Below are 19,207 nucleotides of genomic sequence, written 5' to 3'. Positions count from 1 at the left end.
GGCCTTGGAGGCCACCAAAAGAAGTTTAGGTTTTATTCTAAGCACAATAGGACATTACTGGAGAAATTTAAGCAGGAGAAACAATATGATTAGTTTCTTATTTTTAAAACAGTGATCCACTGGCTAAGATCTTATGTTCTCAAGGCAGGGGACCCAGATTTGATTTCTGGTCAGGGAGCTAGATCCCACAGGCCACCACTAATGATCCTGCCACAACGAAGATAGAAGATCCTGCGTGCCGCAACTAAGACCTGGCACAGATAAATAAATAAAATATTTTTTTTAATGTTTACATAAACCAGCACCCACTGCTTCTTTACTAGACTGGTTTGGAGAGGGCAGGGGCAAAAGCAGGCAGCTATTGCAAGAAAATGTTGTGATACGGACCGGGGTGGGTGAGGGGAAACAGAGGTTGTGTGTTTTGGAGATGTTATTAATAGAACTTTGGACAGGCCGAATATAGAGATGAGGGAGAAGAAGAATTCACAAAGACGTCTCAGCTTTTGATTTGAGCAAATTTGAGGCTTGGATGGATGGTGGTACCATCTCCTGGGTTGAGGAAGAGGGTGAAAAAGACAGTGACCTTGAGAAACCTAACCTTGCGGTTGATATCAGAAATGTGGGCGGTCTTGGGTGGACTGTGTCCTGAAGCTTAATAGTTGACTGTAACCCCTTTCGGGAGTGAAACCTCTTCTCCATAGCGGCTGTACCAGTTTACATTCCCACCAATAGTGTAGTAGGGTACCTTTTTCCCCACACCCTCTCCAGAATTATTTGTCTAGACTTTTTAGCAATGTTGAATACTTCTTCATGTGCATTTTGGTCATCTGTATATCTTCTTTGGAGAAATGTCTATTTAGATCTTCTGCCCATTTTTTATTGGATTATCTGTTTGAGAATATATTTCTGTTATCTTTTTATTTTATATTGGAGTATAGTTGATTTGGGGCTTCCCTGATGGCTCAGTGGTAAAGAATCTGCCTGCCAATACAGGAGATGAGGGGTCGATCCCTGGGTCAGAGGATCTGCTGGAGAAGGAAATGGCAACCCACTCCAGGATTCTTCCCTGGGAAATCCCATGGACAGAGGAGCCTGGCAAGCTATAGTCCATGGAGTTGCAGAAAGTGTCAGACAGGACTTAGGGTCTACACAGCAACAACACACTTGATTTACAATGTTATGTTAGTTTTGGGTGTACAGCTAAGTGATTCAGTTATACATATACATGTATCTCTTCTTTTTCAAATTCTTTTCCCATTAGGTTGTTACATACTATTGAGCAGAGTTGTCTGTGCTATAAGCAGGTCCCTGGGCAAATGCTTCATTCCAGATGCTATTGGTTGCTTGCCTATTATTATCCACATAGTGGGGTCCAGTAGCCAGTTGAGTATTTCAGTCTAGAGTTCAGAGGAGAGAGTTACCATACTCCTATAACACAATCTACAGTCATAGGAATGATGCCATCCAGACCCAGACAGAGCCCTGGGGCGAGGAAGAGGGACAAACACAAAGGTCATTGAGAAGGAACAGCCAGAGAGGCAGGAAGTAAAGCATGGGTGAGCTGTCATGGAGGCTGAGCCGGTAGAGCCTGCCCAGAAGCGGGCCACGGCCAACTGGGTTGAATGTTTCTAAGAGGTTGAGGGAGGTGAAGACAGAAACGTGTGCAGCAGACTTGGCAGCATCGAGACTGCTAGTGACTTGACAAAAGCCACTTCCGTGGAGTGTGGGAGGTGACACACGCCAGGTTGGAGTGTTTTGGAGAGGGAATAAAAGGTAAGGAAGTAAAGACAGCTGGTGTAGACACTTTCCAAGAAGTTTGTCCATGAAGAGAGGCAGAAAAATAGAGCAAGAGTGAAGGGAGGTGAGAGTTCCCTTGGGGTCCAGCAGCTAAGACTCTGTACTCCCAATGCAGGGGACCTGGGTTGATTCCATCCCTGGTCAGGGAATTAGATCTCACATGCCATGTCTCTAAGATCCTGCATGCCACAACTTAAAAAAAAAAAAAAATTCCATCTGCCACAACGAAGATCGAAGATCCTTGTGCCTCAGCTAAGATCCGGTGCAGCCAGATAAATCAATAAAAATAAAACATCTCTTTAAAAAGAAGGAAGGGAGGCGTGGAGGCAGGAGGGTGCTTTCTGTCACCGCTACCATTATTTTGAAGATGGGAAAGCCTGGTCACTGAGAGGGAGGGGCTGGTGGTGGGAGAAGGAGAAGATACATAAAGGAGGAGGCCCTTTGGAAGACAAGTGGAATGAGGGGCCCAAGCCGAAGTGGAAGTCCTGGTCTTGCCTCTTCTGTTGGTAGGATGGAGGAGGAAGAGGCGGGCAGTGAGGCTAGGTCCATTGGTTTGACTGTGTGTCATGGATCCTGTGTGCGAAGACAGACCAAGTCATCAGCTGGGAGCACTGTGGAGAGGATGGGGAGGGGACAGTTGGAGGAAAGAAGAGAAAGCACGAAATAGTTCTCAAAAAGAAGAAAAGTGAGACTCACAGGGAAACCTATACTTGGAGTGTGGCACTCAGGGAAAACCTGGGCTTATAATCACAAAGGCAATGGGAACCCAGCCAGGTCCTGCCTTGGCAGCAGTAGCACCCAGCAGCTCAGGGCCCTGACTCCGGCAGAGCATAGCTGGGCTACCAGGTAGATGAAGGTTCCCGCTGGTGAGGGGCGGAGAGAAGGCTGTACTTAAGGGTATTTGCTTTTCTTTCTTTCTTTTAAAAACTGGACTGCCAGGGAAGCCCCCAAGGGAATATTTTTTACTATTATAGTGTAAGCATTTTATTGTTCAGTCGCTAAGTCATGTCCAACTCTTTGCAACCCCATGGACTGCAGTGCACCAGGCTTCCCTGTCCTTCACTATCTCCTGGTTTGCTCAAACTCATGTCCATTGAGGCAATGATGGCGTCCAACCATCTTGTCCTCTGTTGCCCCCTTCTCCTCCTGCCCTCAATCTTTTCCAGTGAGTCAGCTCTTCGCATCAAGTGGCCAAAGTATTTGAGTTTCAGCTTCAGCATCAGTTCTTCCAATGCATATTCAGGGTTGATTTCCTTTAGGATTGACTGGTTTGATCTCCTTGCCATCCAAGGGACTCTCAAAAGTCTTCTCCAAAGCCACAATTCAAAAGCATTTTATTATAAAGGATAATAAAGGGTAAAAATGAAGAGCCAGATGAAAAGGTACACAGAGAGAAGTCTGGAAGGATTCCAAGCATAGACTCTTTGGTTCCCCAACAGTATTTTCAAGGAGGGATTATGATGGCTCTTGTAACTGAGGCTGGAAGAGGGAGGTGAAGTCTGAGGGGCTGATGGAGAGGGAGGAATCTCAGGGTCAAGGGCAGAAAACAAGGAGAAGCTCAAGGATTACACAACCCGGCACTTGAGCTGAGTAGTAGGAGGTGGGGGAGGGGAGTGCTCAAAGCAGCCATATCAGAGGAGATCCAGTTTCTGTTCATGATTTTAGTTCAGAGTGGGCTCAAAGGAGAAATAACTCAGGTGGAAGAGCCCTCTCATTCATTCATTCATTCGATAAACTCTTCTTCAGCATCAGGCACACAGGTGATCCAAAGGAGAAATCCACTCAGCCAGGGTCACCAGGGAAGGCGTCCTGGAGGTGGTGGTTCATGTGTAGGTTGAGCCTGGAAGGACAAAGTAAAGCTTTCCAGGGTGACAAAAAGAAGGAGCGCTTCAGGAGGCACGGGCTTCAGTGAAAATTTGTGTGGCCCATTTGTGAAAATGGAAGTAACATGGCTAGAGGGTGGGTGCGTGTAGAGAAGGGCTGGGTGGCGAGGCAGGAATCGGGTCATGGAGGGCCTGGGAGCCACATGGAGGAATGCAGACGCACTTTGTAAATAAACTTTTTATTATGCATTGGGGTCTAGCCGATTAACAATGTTATGATAGTTTCAGGTGAACAGCAAAGGGACTCAGCCATACATGTACATGTATCCATTCTTCCCCAAACTCCCGTTCCATGCAGGCTGCCGCATAACATTAAGCAGAGTTCCCTGTGCTTTATAGCAGGCCCTTGTTGGTTATGGACGCATTATTAATCCAGCGAAGGGTTAAGCAGAGGGTGACCTGAACAGATTTATGACTTTAGAAATGGGGGTAGAGACTTCCCTGGTGGTCCATGGTTAAGACTCCACTCTCCCAATGCAGGGGGCCGGGGTTCGATCCCTGGTCAGGGAACTAGATCCCACATGCCACAGCTAAAGATCCCTCACACTGCAACTAAGACCCAGTGCAGCCAAATAAATAAAAATAATTTTTTTAAAAAAGAAATGGGGATGGTGGATTGGAGGAGAGCCAGGTGGGGGGCAGGGAGGCAGATGGGAGGCTGTTTGAATGCAGCAGGTGAGGGGTGATGAAGCACCTCCTGCAGGATGGAGAGACAGGTGGGCGCTGGAGGGAGCCTCGGCGAGGTTGGGAACTGACCAGATGTGCCACTGGGATGATTTTGGCCATCACCAACCAAAACTGTTGCCTCCACTGGCCTAGCCAAGGAGGGCATCCACCCACTCATATAACACAGCAACCAGATGCTAAGTGGCTCCAGGGCTGGTGAAGAGGGGAGGAGGAAGCAGGGAATTTAGGACCAAGTGCAAATTCCAAAGGGAGGGATGAGGAGTCCACTGGGGGCCAGCTAGGGGCCAGCAGGAGGAAGTGCCAGGCTAGCTGTGCCAGCTGTGGGTCCCGTACCAATGTGCCAGGCACCAGTTCAGGGTGACCCCAAGCCCTGGTCTCTGAGGATTCTGGTAGGGGAGACAGACACCCATCACACAAGCAGAGCATGAGTCACCATTGACCTAAGAGCTGTGAAGGCTACACAAGAAGAGGAGCCATGACTTGACCTGTCTTGGGGCCACTGCAGAGAGTGTGAACAGAAACCATGAAAGGAGGGGGATGGTGATTGTTCCCAGAGCAGAGGAGAAGGGCACAGGGAGAGGTGCCTGCTGTGAAAAACAAAACCAAAAACAGGGCTGCAGACCAGGCCTTGGAGAAGCAGCATCTTCCAGGGGCAGGAAGAAAGAGCTCACAGAGCAGATGTAGAGAGAGCAGCCTGACGGGGAGGCCGCACTCCTCTCAAGAACAAAGGCTATGGGGACTTCCCTGCTGGTCCAGTGGCTAAGGCTCAGCACTCCCAGTGCAGGGGGCCTAGGTTCGATCCCTGGTCAGGGCTTCCCAGGTGGCTCAATGGTGAAGAATCCACCTGCCAATGCAGGAGACGTAGGAGACATGGGTTCGATCCCTGGGTCAGGAAGAGCCCCTGAAGGAGGAAATGGCGATCCACTCCAATATTGTTGCCTGGAGAATCCTATGGACAGAGGAGCCTGGCAGGCTACAGTCCATAGGGTTGCAATGAGTCAGATATGACTGAGCAACTGAGCATGCACGCATGGGAAACTAGATCCCACATGCCACAAGTAAAGACTGTGCATGCCACACAAACAAATATTTCAAAAGACCAGGCAAAAATAAATTAATATTTAAAAAGAAGGAGAGGCTATGGCCGGGAGATGCTTGAGGGAGGGTCAGCTGTGCAGAGACCACCAGGTCTGACTGCTGGGGGCTCTGGTGACTCTGGCCAGCAGTTTCCACCGGTGCTGCGGCCCCGGTTGGACAGTTTGTCTCTGGTTTTCTGTCATCCCACTTTGATGTTGTTGTTCAGTCTCTCAGTTGTGTCTGACTCTTTGTGACCCCATGAACTGCAGCACACCAGGCTTCCCTGTCCTTCACTGTCTCCTGGAGTTTGCTCAAACTCATGTCCATTGAGTTGGTGCCCATCCAACCATCTCATCCTCTGTCATCCCCTTCTCCTCCTGCCCTCAACCTTTTCCAGCATCAGGGTCTTTTCCAATGAGTCGGCTCTTCCCTTCAGGTGGCCAAAGTACTGGAGCTTCAGCTTCAGCATCAGTCCTTCCAATGAATATTCAGGGTTGATTCCCTTTAGGATTGATTGGTTTGATCTCCTTCACTTCGGCTCCTGTAAAGGAGGGAGGGGGCAGCATCAGGCCAGAGAATTGTGCCAAGTGGGGCCCATGAACCGGGAGGGTGCTCATTGGCCATGGTCTCTTCAGGGCCATCTGGCAGGTCAATGTCTTCTGTTCGGACAGTGAGACCAGTGATGGGGATGAAGGAGAGAAGGTGTGTGGCAAGTGGTGGGTACAATTGTGGGGTCAGTGTGAGGAGGGGTTTCAAGCTGGGTGTGCGCACTTCTGTGTGTGCACAAGTGCACACGTGCGTGTCCATGCACACACACTCCCACGCACACGACAGGGCCGATGAGCAGCTGAGGGATGGGGCGGGCAGGAATGAGCAAAGTCATCCCCGTGGAAACACGACTCCCCGGGTGATGGGAGGGAGCAGCTGGGCAGTCAGGCAGGGGGGTGTGGCCTGCTCTGCCCAATGGTTCCGGCCGCTCCCCGGGCCGCCCTCCCCACCTGTTGACCAAGCCTGAGGAAGTGCCCGCACTGGCCTGGGCACTGCTCAGGCGTCTGGGCCCACTGTGACAGAGCTGCCCTCCGGTGTAGCCCTGGGTATCTTTGGGGCTTCTGTCCATGGGGGCCTTGGGAAGGCTGTGTGTGACCAGGTGGCTGGGGTGTCCCTGCGTCCGTCTCCCCAGGGCCTTTGCCATAAGTTCCACAAAGAACAGGCTCAAGAAGGCTTTGGGCGAGGAGAGGGGTAGTAGCAACCAAGGGACTGGCCAGAAGACACAGTGTGTAGCTCTTATGGGCCTCCAAGCCTCCTAGTAGGCGCCCCTCTATCTGCCCGGTTCATACAGGGACCACCAGCCAAAAGCAGTCCCTGGGAGCTCCGGTCCTGCCCCCACCATTGAAACTGTCTGTCTCTTTCTCCCCAGGACCTTACCCGTGTGTCCTGCTCTTCCATGTTAACACCTGCAGGCTCTCCTGACATGGCCCCACACACACACCTTGCATTTTCTTGCTCCAGTTCTCCCTCCCTGCCCATAGGTTAGATCCCATGGGTCATGGAGGAGGAAGCTATTGGGACTATCCCCAGAGCCTGGGAATCTTCCTTCTTCCCGCTCCCCATCCAGCATCACACCTCCCCAAAGCTCAGGTCAAGGCGCTACATGTTCACACATCTTCCTTGTCTCCTCCCTCCAGGCAAGATATGGTGAATAGTGGCAGGTACACGCACTCTCCTCCTTCATGCCCCAGGCAGACATCACTAATCAATCCCAGCAGTCTCCTTGCACCGAGTCTGTCTCCAGCCCACATGGCCTTTGCCCACATCTCCAAGCAGCCAAGAGCAGCTGGTCCACATCAGCCCTCAAGATGAAATCCGTTTGCCATTCCTGCTTTAGGCTGACCCCGCCGGGGCCCTCACCTCGGCCCATCCTCTGGGTCTGCCCTCATATCCGATTCCTTTCTGCCTCACTGCAGGGTCGAGGTCACAGGGCTATAGCCAGCTGTGGTTTTCTCTGTTCCCCGTAGGCCGAAGCCACACAGTTCCCAGAACTCGGGCCCAGGAGGCAGTTGAAGGCACGGGGGCGTTGGCCACAAGTCCCCAAGGGAGAAGAGGACCTGGTTGGTTTTCTGTCAGTGCAGAGGGGAGCCAACCCCCTGCTGGGGCGAGTGTGGTGCAGGGCTCGGGGGGTGATGCTCTGTGTCCAGCATTTGTGCAATAGCAGCACCCGCAGGCACACCCTCCAGTTCCGACAGCGCCAACCTGCCCACCCTGGCCCCAGGGCAGGCGGGAGGTGAGTAGCGGGACCGCAGGCCCAGGGCGGGGTGGCTGCCCAGCACCCCGGGGGCTGCACGCTACAGCTGCCCCAGCTGCCCGCCGCCCTGCTGGCCCCTGAGCCCAGGATGCGAAGATGGCCAAGGCGTCTCTGCCCACGGTGGTGCCTCTGGGCCCCGAGAGCCTACGCCCCTTCACCCGGGAGTCCCTGGCAGCCATAGAGCGCCGGGTGTTGGAGGAGGAGGCCCGGCAGTTGCGGAACAAGCAGATGGAGATCGAGGAAACCGAGCAGAAGCCGCGCAGCGACATGGAGGCTGGCAAGAACCTGCCGCTCATCTACGGGGACCCCCCGCCGGAGCTCATTGGTATCCCCCTGGAGGATCTGGATCCCTACTACAGCGACAAGAAGGTCCGCGCCGGGGAGGCCTCCCTCCACCTGTCTGTCTCTGATCCATCCGTCTGCCTGTCCCAGGCCTCACAGCTCTCTCCCTGCCGCAGACCTTCATCGTGCTCAACAAGGGCAAGTCCATCTTCCGCTTCTCAGCCACTCCTGCTCTCTACATCCTGAGCCCCTTCAGCATCGTCAGACGCTGCGCCATCAAGGTGCTCATCCACTCATATCCTGGAGGAGTGGGGCGAGCGCAGGGGCGGGGAAAGGCAGGCAGGGGTCAGGGATGGGCAAGAACGGGGCGCTCTGGGTGAGGAGGCCCTCTGTCCTCCTCTCCTCCCCACCTGCTCCCTCACTTTCCTTGACCCTCCCCCCAACGCTGTTCAGCATGTTCATTATGATCACCATCCTGACCAACTGCGTGTTCATGACCATGAGTGACCCGCCTTCCTGGTCCAAGCACGTGGAGTAAGTGCCCTGCCCCCACTTCCCCTGGTTCCCCAGTGTCTCCGCTGGGAAGATGCCCCAAATGACCATTGCTCTGTGTTCCAGGGGGACAAACACTGTCCCTGTCACTCCATCAGCGCCCTAAGTCCCCAGAGTGGCACACATCGCCACTCTCAACGATGTCCTCAGCCCCCCGGGCCCTCCCTCCCAGGAGGCCCGCCTCTGCCACCCACATCCTGGCCCAGGTGTGACACGCCTGGCCCTGGCCTGCCCTCTCCCTGCCAGGTACACCTTCACAGGGATCTACACCTTCGAGTCCCTCATCAAGATCCTGGCCCGAGGCTTCTGCATCGATGACTTCACATTCCTCCGGGATCCCTGGAACTGGCTGGACTTCAGCGTCATCATGATGGCGTGAGCAGGGGTCCCCGGGGGGCGTCGGGAGGCTGATGCGAGGGAAAGGAGGGGGCCAGCCCTTGGAGAGGGCAGCTGAGTGGGCTGGGTGACCCTCTGAGGCTGGGCTGCAGGGCTGTGGTCTGGCGTGCAGACAGTGGGCTGAACCTTTCAGGAGCTGTCACTCTCCGGGTCTGACTTGGAAGATGTCCATCCGGGTGCCCCTCCACACAGTACATACGACCTGGGCCCCCAGGCCCCCACCCACTGGGAGAACTGGGCTGCCCTTGCCACTCCCCCACGCCTCAGCAAAGCCCCTGCAGTGTCTTTCCCACTTCTCGGGCCCCAGTAGGAGCCTGTGGTCCCTGACCTGTCCCCTTGCACCTCCACGGTAACTCCAAATACAAGGATTCCTTGGGAATCCTCGTTCTGGGGCTCGTTCTGCGCCATTACCCACCCCTTGGCTCTGACACAGCCCTTGCCCCCAACCCCCACCCAGGTACCTGACGGAATTTGTGGACTTGGGCAACATCTCAGCGCTGAGAACCTTCCGGGTGCTGCGGGCCCTGAAAACCATCACGGTCATCCCAGGTACAGGGGAGGAGCAGGGACCCTTTGCCTGGGCCAGCTGGCCTGCCCCCTCACCCATGTCTGGAACGGTGCACTCAAGTTCTGGGAGCCTGACCCAGGGTCATAACCGTCCCAGGTGGCGTAGCACCCACATCAAAGCCTGGACACAGAGTGGGGGGGTCCAGTGTGTCTACAGGGAGAAGAAGAGGCCCCAAGTGGGAGGATGGGCTTTGAGAGGAAGCATAGCAAAGTGGTTAGAGCACAGACTCTGGAGCCAGACTGCCTGGGTTCAAGTCCCATCTCTACCACTTCCTGACTTTGACCTTGGTTAAACGGCTACCCTGTCTGCTTCAGTTTCCATATCTGTAAACTGGGAATAATGACAGTACTGCTCACTCAGTTATTATGAGAATTCAAAGCCTTGATAGCAATAAGGTGCTTCAAGCCATGCCTGGCACTGGGAGGTCATGGTGGTTTAATCCCTAAGTCGTGTCCGACTCTTGGCAACCCCATGGACTCTAGCTCACCAGGCTTCTCTGTCCATGGGATTCTCCAGGCAAGAACACCAGAGTGGGTTGCCATCTCCTTCTCCAGGGGATCTTCCCCACCCAGGGATCGAACCTGAGTCCCCTGCATTGCAGGGAATTCTTTACCAACTGAGCTACCAGGGAAGCCCTGGCATAGGGTTCATGTTTTAAATAAAATAAACAGACTGGGTAGAGCAGAGCACTCCAGCTGAGACACAGAGGGACTCAGTGATGGAAAGTCCACACCCTGAGAGCTCAACAGTGAACCCACCACATACCCACTGAGCCATGAGGCCAAGGCAGTTCCAAAGTAATGCATCGAGAAAAGCATGAAATAAATAGAATCTGGATCGTCCAGACCCTCAAAAAACCATGTGAAGAAACTGGAGAAGGTTCATTAAAGGAGAGAAGTGTAGTCACTCAGTCATGTCCAACTTTTTGCAACTCCATGGACTGTAGCCAGCCAGGCTCGTCTGTCCATGGAATTCTCTAGGCAAGAATACTGGAGTGGGTTGCCATTTCCTTCTCCAAAAGGAGAGAAAGATGATCTGAAAGGCATGGAGAACAGGCTTTGGGAGACAGGGAAGGTGTCTTAATGCTAGGAAGTACCTTAGTTTTCTCTAGTCCAAAGCCCTTGTGAATTGCAGTAGAGGAAGGAGGGACCCCCCAGAGAGAAGGCAACACGGCATGTTAGCCACTGAGTCGAGGCCACAATACCTGCCCTCACTGCACACTTCTGCATCCTCAGAGCCCGTAGGGCTTTTATGATGAAGCTGCTGAGCATCTGTCTTCATACCAGGATAAGAAAAGGAAATAAATATTGAAGTGAGAGACACCCTGATTAGGCCCAAGGAAGAAGTTATGGTTCTTCCATAAATGATGGAATCTAAGCCTGAAATTCTATACAATCATGCTATGCCTTTGCCGGTTCAGAGGGGCAGAATGTGATGATATTGCAAAGTCAGCCTAGAGCTTCTCAGAGTGAACCCTGCTGTTCCTTGGGTGTTAACAGGCTAAAAGAGAAAGGGTTCTGTGTCAAATAAGGTGAAACGTGGTATTTAAAAGTTTTTGTTTCTGCAGAACTTTTCCCAGCCTCTGGTAGGATAATCTACATAAGGACCCTCCAGAAGGGTATCACAGGGTTGGTTGTTGTTGTTGTTGAATCGCTAAGTGGTGTCTGACTCTTTGCGACCCTATGGACTGTATGTAGCCTACCAGGCTCCTCTATCCATGGGATTCTCTGAGCAAGAATACTGGAGTGGCTGCTATGCCCTCCTCAAGGGGATCTTTCTGACCCAGGGATCGAACCCACATCTCGTTCATTGGCAGGCAGATTTTTTATCACTGAGCAACTATGGAAGTGCTACAGAGTTCAGCCTTCCAAAAACACGATTGAGCCCCTTTCATGAAGGGCGCAGCTTGTGAGATTAGTGTTCTGTGAACACTTTGGGAGTCCTGACTTAGTGACATTTATTAAGTTACACTGTGTGCCTGAATGTTGTTGCTCTCCTGTGTTAGGCAACACCTGTGGAGTCTTCATAGTCCATTCTTCTAGTGGCTGAGATTTGGTGGCCATTGGAAGGCTCAAGACGGAGATTGTAGTCAGAGATAGATGGGGCTGATTTGGGAAGGCTTCAGGGAAGTAGCGCCGTAAGTAAGCCAAGGCTGGAAGGAGATGGAGCAGGCAGAGGCTCAGAGGGGCTGAGTCGGTGAGTCACCCCCTGCCACACTCTCCCGCTCTCTGTGATCAGGGCTGAAGACCATCGTGGGGGCCCTGATCCAGTCGGTAAAAAAACTCTCGGACGTGATGATCCTCACTGTCTTCTGCCTGAGCGTCTTTGCCCTGGTGGGGCTGCAGCTCTTCATGGGAAACCTGCGGCAGAAGTGTGTGCGCTGGCCCCCGCCCTTCAATGACACCAACTCCACGTGGTATGGCAACGACACGTGGTACGGCAACGACACCTGGGGCGGCAATGACACCTGGGGCGGCAACGACACCTGGGGCGGCCAGGAGAGCTGGGCCGGCAACTATACCTTTGACTGGGATGCCTACATCAGTGATGAAGGTAAGAAGGGAGGGTGGGAGGCCAGTGGGGTCTTTCCTAGCCCCATTGGCAGCCCTTGTGTGAGACAAAGAACATGAGGAAGGGGCTTCCCGGGTGGTCCAGTGGCTAAGACTCCATGCTCCCAATGCAGCGGGGCCCGGATTTGATCCCTGGGTGGGGGAACTAGATCCCACGTGCCCCAACTAAGTTCTCATGCTGCAACTAAAAATCCAGCATGCTGCAATGAAGGTCCCATGTGCTAAGACCCCACGTGGCCAAATACATAAATAATTAAAAAAAAAAAAAAAAGATCATGGGGAAGACCTGAGTGTAAATCCATCACGTAACAGCTCGGGCAACCTCTGACAAATTGCTTCATCTTCCTGACTCTCAGAATCTTTACCTATAAAATAAAGACCACAATGCTTCTCTCAAGTTTCCCTGGTGGCTCAGTGGTTAAGAATCTACCTGCCAATGCAGGAAACCTGGGTTTGATCCCTGGGTTGGAAAGACCCCTGGAGAAGGAAATGACAACCTGCTCTAGTATTCTTGCCTGGGAAATCCCATGGACAGAGGAGCCCGGCGGGCTACAATCTATGGGGTTGCAAAAGAGTCGAACCCAACTTGGCAACTAAACAACAACAGCTACCCTCTCAAAGGGTTTACAGCAAACAAGGGTAACAGCAAACACCAAATTGTTTGGAAAATCCTAAAGCTTTGGCTAGGAAAAGCAATAATCCCAATGTGCGGGCTCCTTGTTCTCCTTCATCGTCCTGGCAGGGCCAGCAGCAGGCACCCACATCCCGTTCACATACCCAGACTTCATAGGCGCACACACACAAGAGAGCGTTCTCATGAAGCCACTCCTAGTCCACACGGCGCCTCCTGGCAGCTTAGAAAATGGACATGGAGTCGCCAGCTTAGAAATGCCACCTTCTTCAACTTGGCATCCTGGATTCTAGCCCCCCACTCACTCCTCCACTGGGGGTCCCGCTCAGGTATGTGGTAGCCCCAGGCACACACATACATGTCTCCCCATCTCCCTCTGTACCCCCACTATACCCCCCACAAGGCACTGCGCTGACAGTAAAATGTATCTACCCAGAGAGCTTAGGACTTGGAGCTGCCCTTACAGGAGAAGGAAGAAAACAGATAGCTAATGAGAACATGCTGTATCACTCAGGTGAAAGTGAAAGTCGCTCAGTCGTGTCTGAGTCTTTGTGACCCCGTGGACTAAACAGTTCATGGAATTCTCCAGGCCAGAATACTGGAGTGGGTAGCCTTTTCCCTTCTCCAGGGGATCTTCCCAACCCAGGGATTGAACCTAGGTCTCCCGAATTGCAGGCAGGTTTTTTACCAGCTGAGCCATCAGGGAAGCCCATATAGCACAGGGAATGCTACTTAATGCACTGTGGTGACCTGAATGGGAAAAAAGTCCAAAAGGGACTCCATGTATATATGGAGTATGTATGTGGCAATGGATATGTATGTGTGTGTGTGTGTGGCTGATTCATTTTGCTGTACAGTGGAAGCTAACACAACTAAAGCAACTATACTCCAGTAAAAATTAATTTTTTTAAAAAAAGGAGCGGGAAGGGGCGCCCCCAGAGCATCCATGTGGCGGTGCCCGTGGTCCACACAGATGTGTCCACGGGTGTGCAGTGGGCACTCTGCCCACAGTGTCCATGCGCTGACATGCTCCCTTTGTGACCTCTGACTCCCACAGGGAACTTCTATTTCCTGGAGGGCTCCAATGATGCCCTGCTCTGTGGGAACAGCAGCGATGCTGGGTGAGTGACACCCGGGAGGGTTGGGGGGTGAATGGGAAACAGTGGCCCCAGGGTTGCCAGAAGATGGGGGATGATTGGGGATGAGAACTTGGGGTGGATGGAGGTGTAAAGACAACTCGTGAGCATGCACGCGTTTTCAGGATGCAGACAAGACTAAAGGAGGATTTTTTTTTTTTTCTCGGAGTGCCCCCCATGTGGCCCCTGGTTGGAGCTCTCCTTTCCCCCTAAAACCAGTCTCCATCCTGTCCGCAGGCATTGCCCTGAAGGTTATGAGTGCATCAAGGCCGGGCGGAACCCCAACTACGGCTACACCAGCTATGACACCTTCAGCTGGGCCTTCCTGGCTCTCTTCCGCCTCATGACACAGGACTATTGGGAGAACCTCTTCCAGCTGGTACAGCGGCCCCCTGCCCTGCCCTGCCCCTCAGCCCCACAGCCCTACCTCCCTCCATCTCCATGGCCTCCTCGGGGCTTGGTAGGACCCTTACCAAAGCCATCCCTTCCATGGGACTCCCCTCAGTGGCCCTATATATGGGTTCTTGGCACCTCTGGCATTCGGTTCCTGCCCAGATCTGAGCCCCAGCCTTTTCTTCCTTTTCCTCATTTGCTTAGGAGCTGAGATCTGAGCTGAGCACAGACTCCCAGGCCTCCTTACAGTAACCAGTAGGGCTGCTTAGACACCAGTTCTGCCCATAATTATTTACCTTCCACAGTTTGCAGGTGGGCAGGTTGAGTCTGGAGAACAATGCCTTCCAGTCCTCGGTGATGCTTCTAACATCGACAATGTTAATACTAATAGTAATAGGACTTCCCTGGTGTCCAGTGGTTAAGAATCTGCCTGCTATGTACACCTGTGGCTGATTCATGTTGACGTATGGCAGAAATCAACATAATATTGTAAAGCAATTATCCTTCAATGAAAAATAAATAAAAATTTTAAAGTAAAAGAAAAAAGCCACAACTAAGACCTGGCACAGCCAAATAAATAAATAAATATTCAAAAAAAGAAGAAGGTGAGTCTGCCTGCCCATGCAGGGGACACGGGTTTGATCCCTGGTCCGGGAAGATTCCACAAGCCATGGGGCAACCAAGCCCATGCACCATGACCACTGACCCCATGCTCTAGAGCCCACACTCTGGGACAAGAGAAGCCACCACGACAAGAAGCCTGTGCCCTACAGCGAGAGTAACCCCAGCTCTTCGCAACTAGACAAAGCCAGTGTGCAGCAAAAAAGACCCAGCACCGCCAAAAATAAATAAATAACTGTAATGATAATAACAATAATCACTTTGGTTTGCTGAGCTCTTACTAGATGCCAGGCATCATGGGGACACTAGGATTCAAGCTGATCCCAAAACCCACATTCACCAATTTTTATCCTGGATCTCTGATCTCAAGATACCTGGCCAGGGTCCTCAGGGCTCTCTGAGTCAGGAGCCCAGGAAGGTCTGGGTCCCAAGTTCATATTTTGAAATGCCCCAGAATGTGGTTTAACCTGTCAAGGGTGGCCATAGAAGAAGATAGAAAGCTGTCTGTACTTGCAGATGACATAATTATTTATGTGCGTGCATGCTAAGTCACTTCCATCATGTCTGACTTTTTGCCACCCCATGGGCTGTAGCCCTCCAGGATCCTCTGTCCATGGGATTCTCCAGGCAAGAATACTCGAGTGAGTTGCCATTTCCTCCTCTAGGGGATCTTCCTGACTCAGGGATCGAACCCACATCTCTTATGTCTCCTGCATTGGCAGGCAGGTTCTTTACCACTGGTGCCACCTGGGAAGCCATACATCCCTTGCCTCAAAAGCCCTCAAACTTCCAGGCTCTGTGAGGGATCCTTCCTGTCTGCCTCTCTGGGCAATGGTTGGATGGAGGGGCGCCCTGGGTGAAAGCAGGCAGGGTACCACGTGACACTTCCTCCCCCTCCCCCACTCCCAGACCCTTCGAGCAGCCGGCAAGACCTACATGATCTTTTTCGTGGTCATCATTTTCCTGGGCTCCTTCTACCTCATCAACCTGATCCTGGCTGTGGTAGCCATGGCCTACGCTGAGCAGAACGAGGCCACCCTGGCCGAGGATCAGGAGAAAGAAGAGGAGTTTCAGCAGATGCTGGAGAAATTCAAAAAACAGCAGGAGGAGCTGGAGAAGGTCTGGACTTGGGGAGGTGGGGGGAGGGGAAGATCCAGGGGTCTCCCTGTCCCTCAGCCCGGGTACCCTGGGCATGCTGAGGGGCACGGGGAGGTGCGGGATGAGGGCTGCGAGACAGGGGATGGGGAGCAGAAGGCTCAGGCTGGAGGTTTGGTGGGGTGGGAGGCTCCCAGGCAGTGGAAAGAGTATTTCGTAGCTCAGTGCCTCAGTTTCCCCATATATAACCAGGAATCTGGAGTAGTTAAACCTGAAGTAGCCTTCCAGATCAAATACCTATGAAGGCTGAGGGAAAGGTGGGTGCTGATGAGGCCCCAGGGAGCAGCTGTGCATTCACCCACCCACCTCATGAAGTGCAGGGCCAGTTAAGGCTTCAGAGAAGGCAGGGTCTTCAGGGATGAGGGTCCTCAGCCACTTTGGTCCCTATCCTGTCATCCCCCCACCAACCACCCCTATTGCAGTAGACTGGGTGCAGGCCAAAAAGAGAGGTCCCCAGCCTGAAGGACTCAGGAGGAAGCTCTGAGAGTCCATCCCCATGGCTTGGCGATGGACTTATGTCCATTACCCTTGCTGGTCCACAGGCCAAGGCCGCCCAGGCTCTGGAAGGTGGGGAGGTGGACGGGGACCCAGCACACAGCAAAGACTGCAACGGCAGCCTGGACACATCGGCGGGGGAGAAGGGGCCTCCGAGGCCAAGCTGCGGCACAGACAGCGGTATTTCCGATGCCATGGAAGGTGAGTGCCCAGCATCCCCGGACCCATCCTGCCCACCCTGCCCATCGGGCCACTCGGGCTCCCGGGGTGGGGGCAGGGAGGGCCTGGCTGGGCCCAGCTTCAGGACAGTAACTTAATATTGGCATCGAAGAAATGGCCGTGATAAATATAGTCCTGGCTTAACCTGGCCCGATTCTGGCCACAAGGCCAGGCTGCGGCGGGAACTGGGGGCTTCCGGGCGGCCTTGTGGGCTGCCAAGGCAACGGGAAAGGACAGGATAAGAATACTAACCAGGAAGGCCCAATGTTCCGGAAACTGGAGATCCTGTTCCACAAATATCTTCTGGGTAAAAGCTAAAGGTCAAAGTCAAACTCTGCCCAGATAGAGCCACAGACCCCCCAAAAAACCCCATGCTGCCCCCCAGGCCTCAGGAGACTAGGTAACAAGGATAGGTGGGTAGACATACACATGGATGGATGGTTGGAAGGATGGACAGATAGTGAGTGGGTAGGTGGGTGGATGGATGGGTGAGCGGATGGATGAGTGAGTGGATGGATGGGTGAGTGGATGGATGGGTGAGTGGATGGATGCATGGGTGAATGGATGGACAGATGGTTTGATGGATGGGTGGGTGGGCTGAAAGATTAATGAACGGGAAGAGACACAGGTGTGTGGATGGATGAGAGGGAGGGAGGAGGAGGAGGAAATAATGCAGGAAAGAAAGATGCAGGGAAATCTGACATCAGAAGGATTGGGTCCCCTCCCCAGGTGTCTTGCCTTTTGGCAGGAAGGACTTGAAGGACTTTGCAAACCTCTATCCCAGCTGACCTTGCCTGAAGGGCATCCAGGTGTCTGTGCCCTGACAGAGAACACCCCAGCGGATGCTGGGCAGAGCCAGCCAAGGAGATCACTTAACACTGCCCTTGCTGGGACCACTGTGGGAAGTTTGGGACCTCAGACACAATTTGAGGCACCTGCGGTAACACCTGGGTTGGGAGTGCGGGTGTTACTGTCAGAACCTGCAGCCTTTGGGAGATCCGGTTTACTAATTGCTGGATGGGGGAGACACTCAGCTGTCCCCTCCCTGGGGTGTCCCATTCAGGCCTTCAAACCCACATGTCTATGGGACAGCCCCTGACTCCAGTTCCCTTTCCTCATCTATGACATGGGGGCACTAATATTATTACCTCATACTTTTTTCGTGGATTAAATGAGATCACGCCCTGGCTGAGAACTCCCATGGGCACCAGAGGCCTGGAAGACCTGGAGGAGATGTAGCATATCCATGGGCCTGACAGAGCCCCAGGGGTTTAGAACTGGAGGGGCAGGAACAGGGCATGTTTCCAGGAAGCTTACCCTGGTGGGGAAGGACTGGCAGGGTCCGGTCTGGAGGAGCCGGCGGCAGTGTGAGGCAGAGCCCCCAGGGAGGACTCGGTGTGCTCCTCAGAGGCACTGGCCAGCAACAGTTGGAACTGAGACCCAGCCTTCTGCAGTGGCCTCCTGCCTCTCCCTGAGGCCCTCGGGCCCCTCCCTAGCCGGGATCGCAGCCCTGGGCCATAGGTAGTGGATGGAAGTCACCCTATGACATAGGGGGATTTTGTGCTGAAAAGGTGGAGCTGAAGTAGAGCACTGGGAGAAGTGACCTGGGGTAAGGCTTCTGAGGGCATGGCTCTTTATGGGGCTGCCCTGGTGGCTCAGACAGTAAAGAAGCTGCCTTCGATGCAGGGTTGTGATCCCTGGGTCGGGAAAATCCCCTGGAGAAGGAAATGGCAACCCACTCCAGTATTCTTGCCTGGGAAATCCCATGGACAGAGGAGCCTGGCCGGCTACAGTCCATGGACTCAAAGAGTCAGATACTACTGAGAAACTCCGGGAGTTGGTGATGGACAGGGAGGCCTGGCCTGCTGCAATTCATGGAGTCGCAAAGAGTCGGACACGACTGAGTGACCGAACTGAACTGAACTGAACACCTTCAGTTTCAAGGGACTGGTCACTGGGGACGCGGAGCACTGCGGGTGGGGCCATGTGGGCGGGGTCTAGGGGTGGGTTTTGAGGGTGACCCACTGAGAGGCGGGGCTTGGGATGGGCATCCCCAAGAGGGCGGGGCTTGAGGTGTGGCGCTCTGAGGGGCGGGGCTTGGAAGGTGGGCTCAAAGTTGGAGGTGGAGGAAGGAGCAGGTGAGGGGGCGGATCCTCATCTGCCGTCTGTTTTCAGAGCTGGAAGAGGCCCACCAGAAGTGCCCACCATGGTGGTACAAATGTTCCCATAAAGTGCTGATATGGAACTGCTGCACCCCGTGGGTGAAGTTCAAGAAGATCGTCAACCTGATCGTCATGGACCCCTTCGTGGACCTGGGCATCACCATCTGCATCGTGCTCAACACCCTCTTCATGGCCATGGAGCATTACCCAATGACAGAGCACTTTGACAGTGTGCTCAACGTGGGCAACCTGGTACGGAGGGGGCACGGGGGAGGTGGTCC

The 19,207-nt window shown here is 53.3% G+C and overlaps 1 protein-coding gene and 1 long non-coding RNA gene across 3 annotated transcripts in view; one reads left to right on the top strand and one right to left on the bottom strand.

Annotated features, from left to right (window-relative positions):
* Positions 1-19,207, top strand: part of SCN4A (sodium voltage-gated channel alpha subunit 4) — a 53,039-nt gene that overhangs the window by 11,905 nt on the left and 21,927 nt on the right. For both annotated transcript variants that reach the window (XM_061392354.1, XM_061392353.1), the window contains exons 2-12: positions 7,460-8,115; positions 8,205-8,323; positions 8,473-8,562; positions 8,827-8,955; positions 9,434-9,525; positions 11,783-12,097; positions 13,803-13,866; positions 14,119-14,260; positions 15,805-16,014; positions 16,593-16,746; positions 18,940-19,178. In XM_061392354.1, the coding sequence (XP_061248338.1) occupies positions 7,843-8,115; positions 8,205-8,323; positions 8,473-8,562; positions 8,827-8,955; positions 9,434-9,525; positions 11,783-12,097; positions 13,803-13,866; positions 14,119-14,260; positions 15,805-16,014; positions 16,593-16,746; positions 18,940-19,178 (1,827 nt within the window). In that variant the 5' untranslated portion in view covers positions 7,460-7,842. The remainder of the gene's footprint in view (positions 1-7,459; positions 8,116-8,204; positions 8,324-8,472; positions 8,563-8,826; positions 8,956-9,433; positions 9,526-11,782; positions 12,098-13,802; positions 13,867-14,118; positions 14,261-15,804; positions 16,015-16,592; positions 16,747-18,939; positions 19,179-19,207) is intronic.
* Positions 11,477-17,863, bottom strand: LOC133232657 (uncharacterized). Its single transcript, XR_009731418.1, has 4 exons — positions 17,017-17,863; positions 15,832-15,975; positions 12,401-12,479; positions 11,477-11,904 (listed from the first exon to the last, which is right to left on the bottom strand). It is a non-coding gene; the product is annotated as an uncharacterized LOC133232657 (long non-coding RNA).

This window comes from Bos javanicus, chromosome 19 (assembly GCF_032452875.1).
Source record: "Bos javanicus breed banteng chromosome 19, ARS-OSU_banteng_1.0, whole genome shotgun sequence".
In the NCBI taxonomy this organism is placed as follows: domain Eukaryota; kingdom Metazoa; phylum Chordata; class Mammalia; order Artiodactyla; family Bovidae; genus Bos; species Bos javanicus.
The sequence above is the reverse complement of the archived record's forward strand: the minus strand, read 5'-3'. Positions and strand labels throughout refer to the sequence as shown.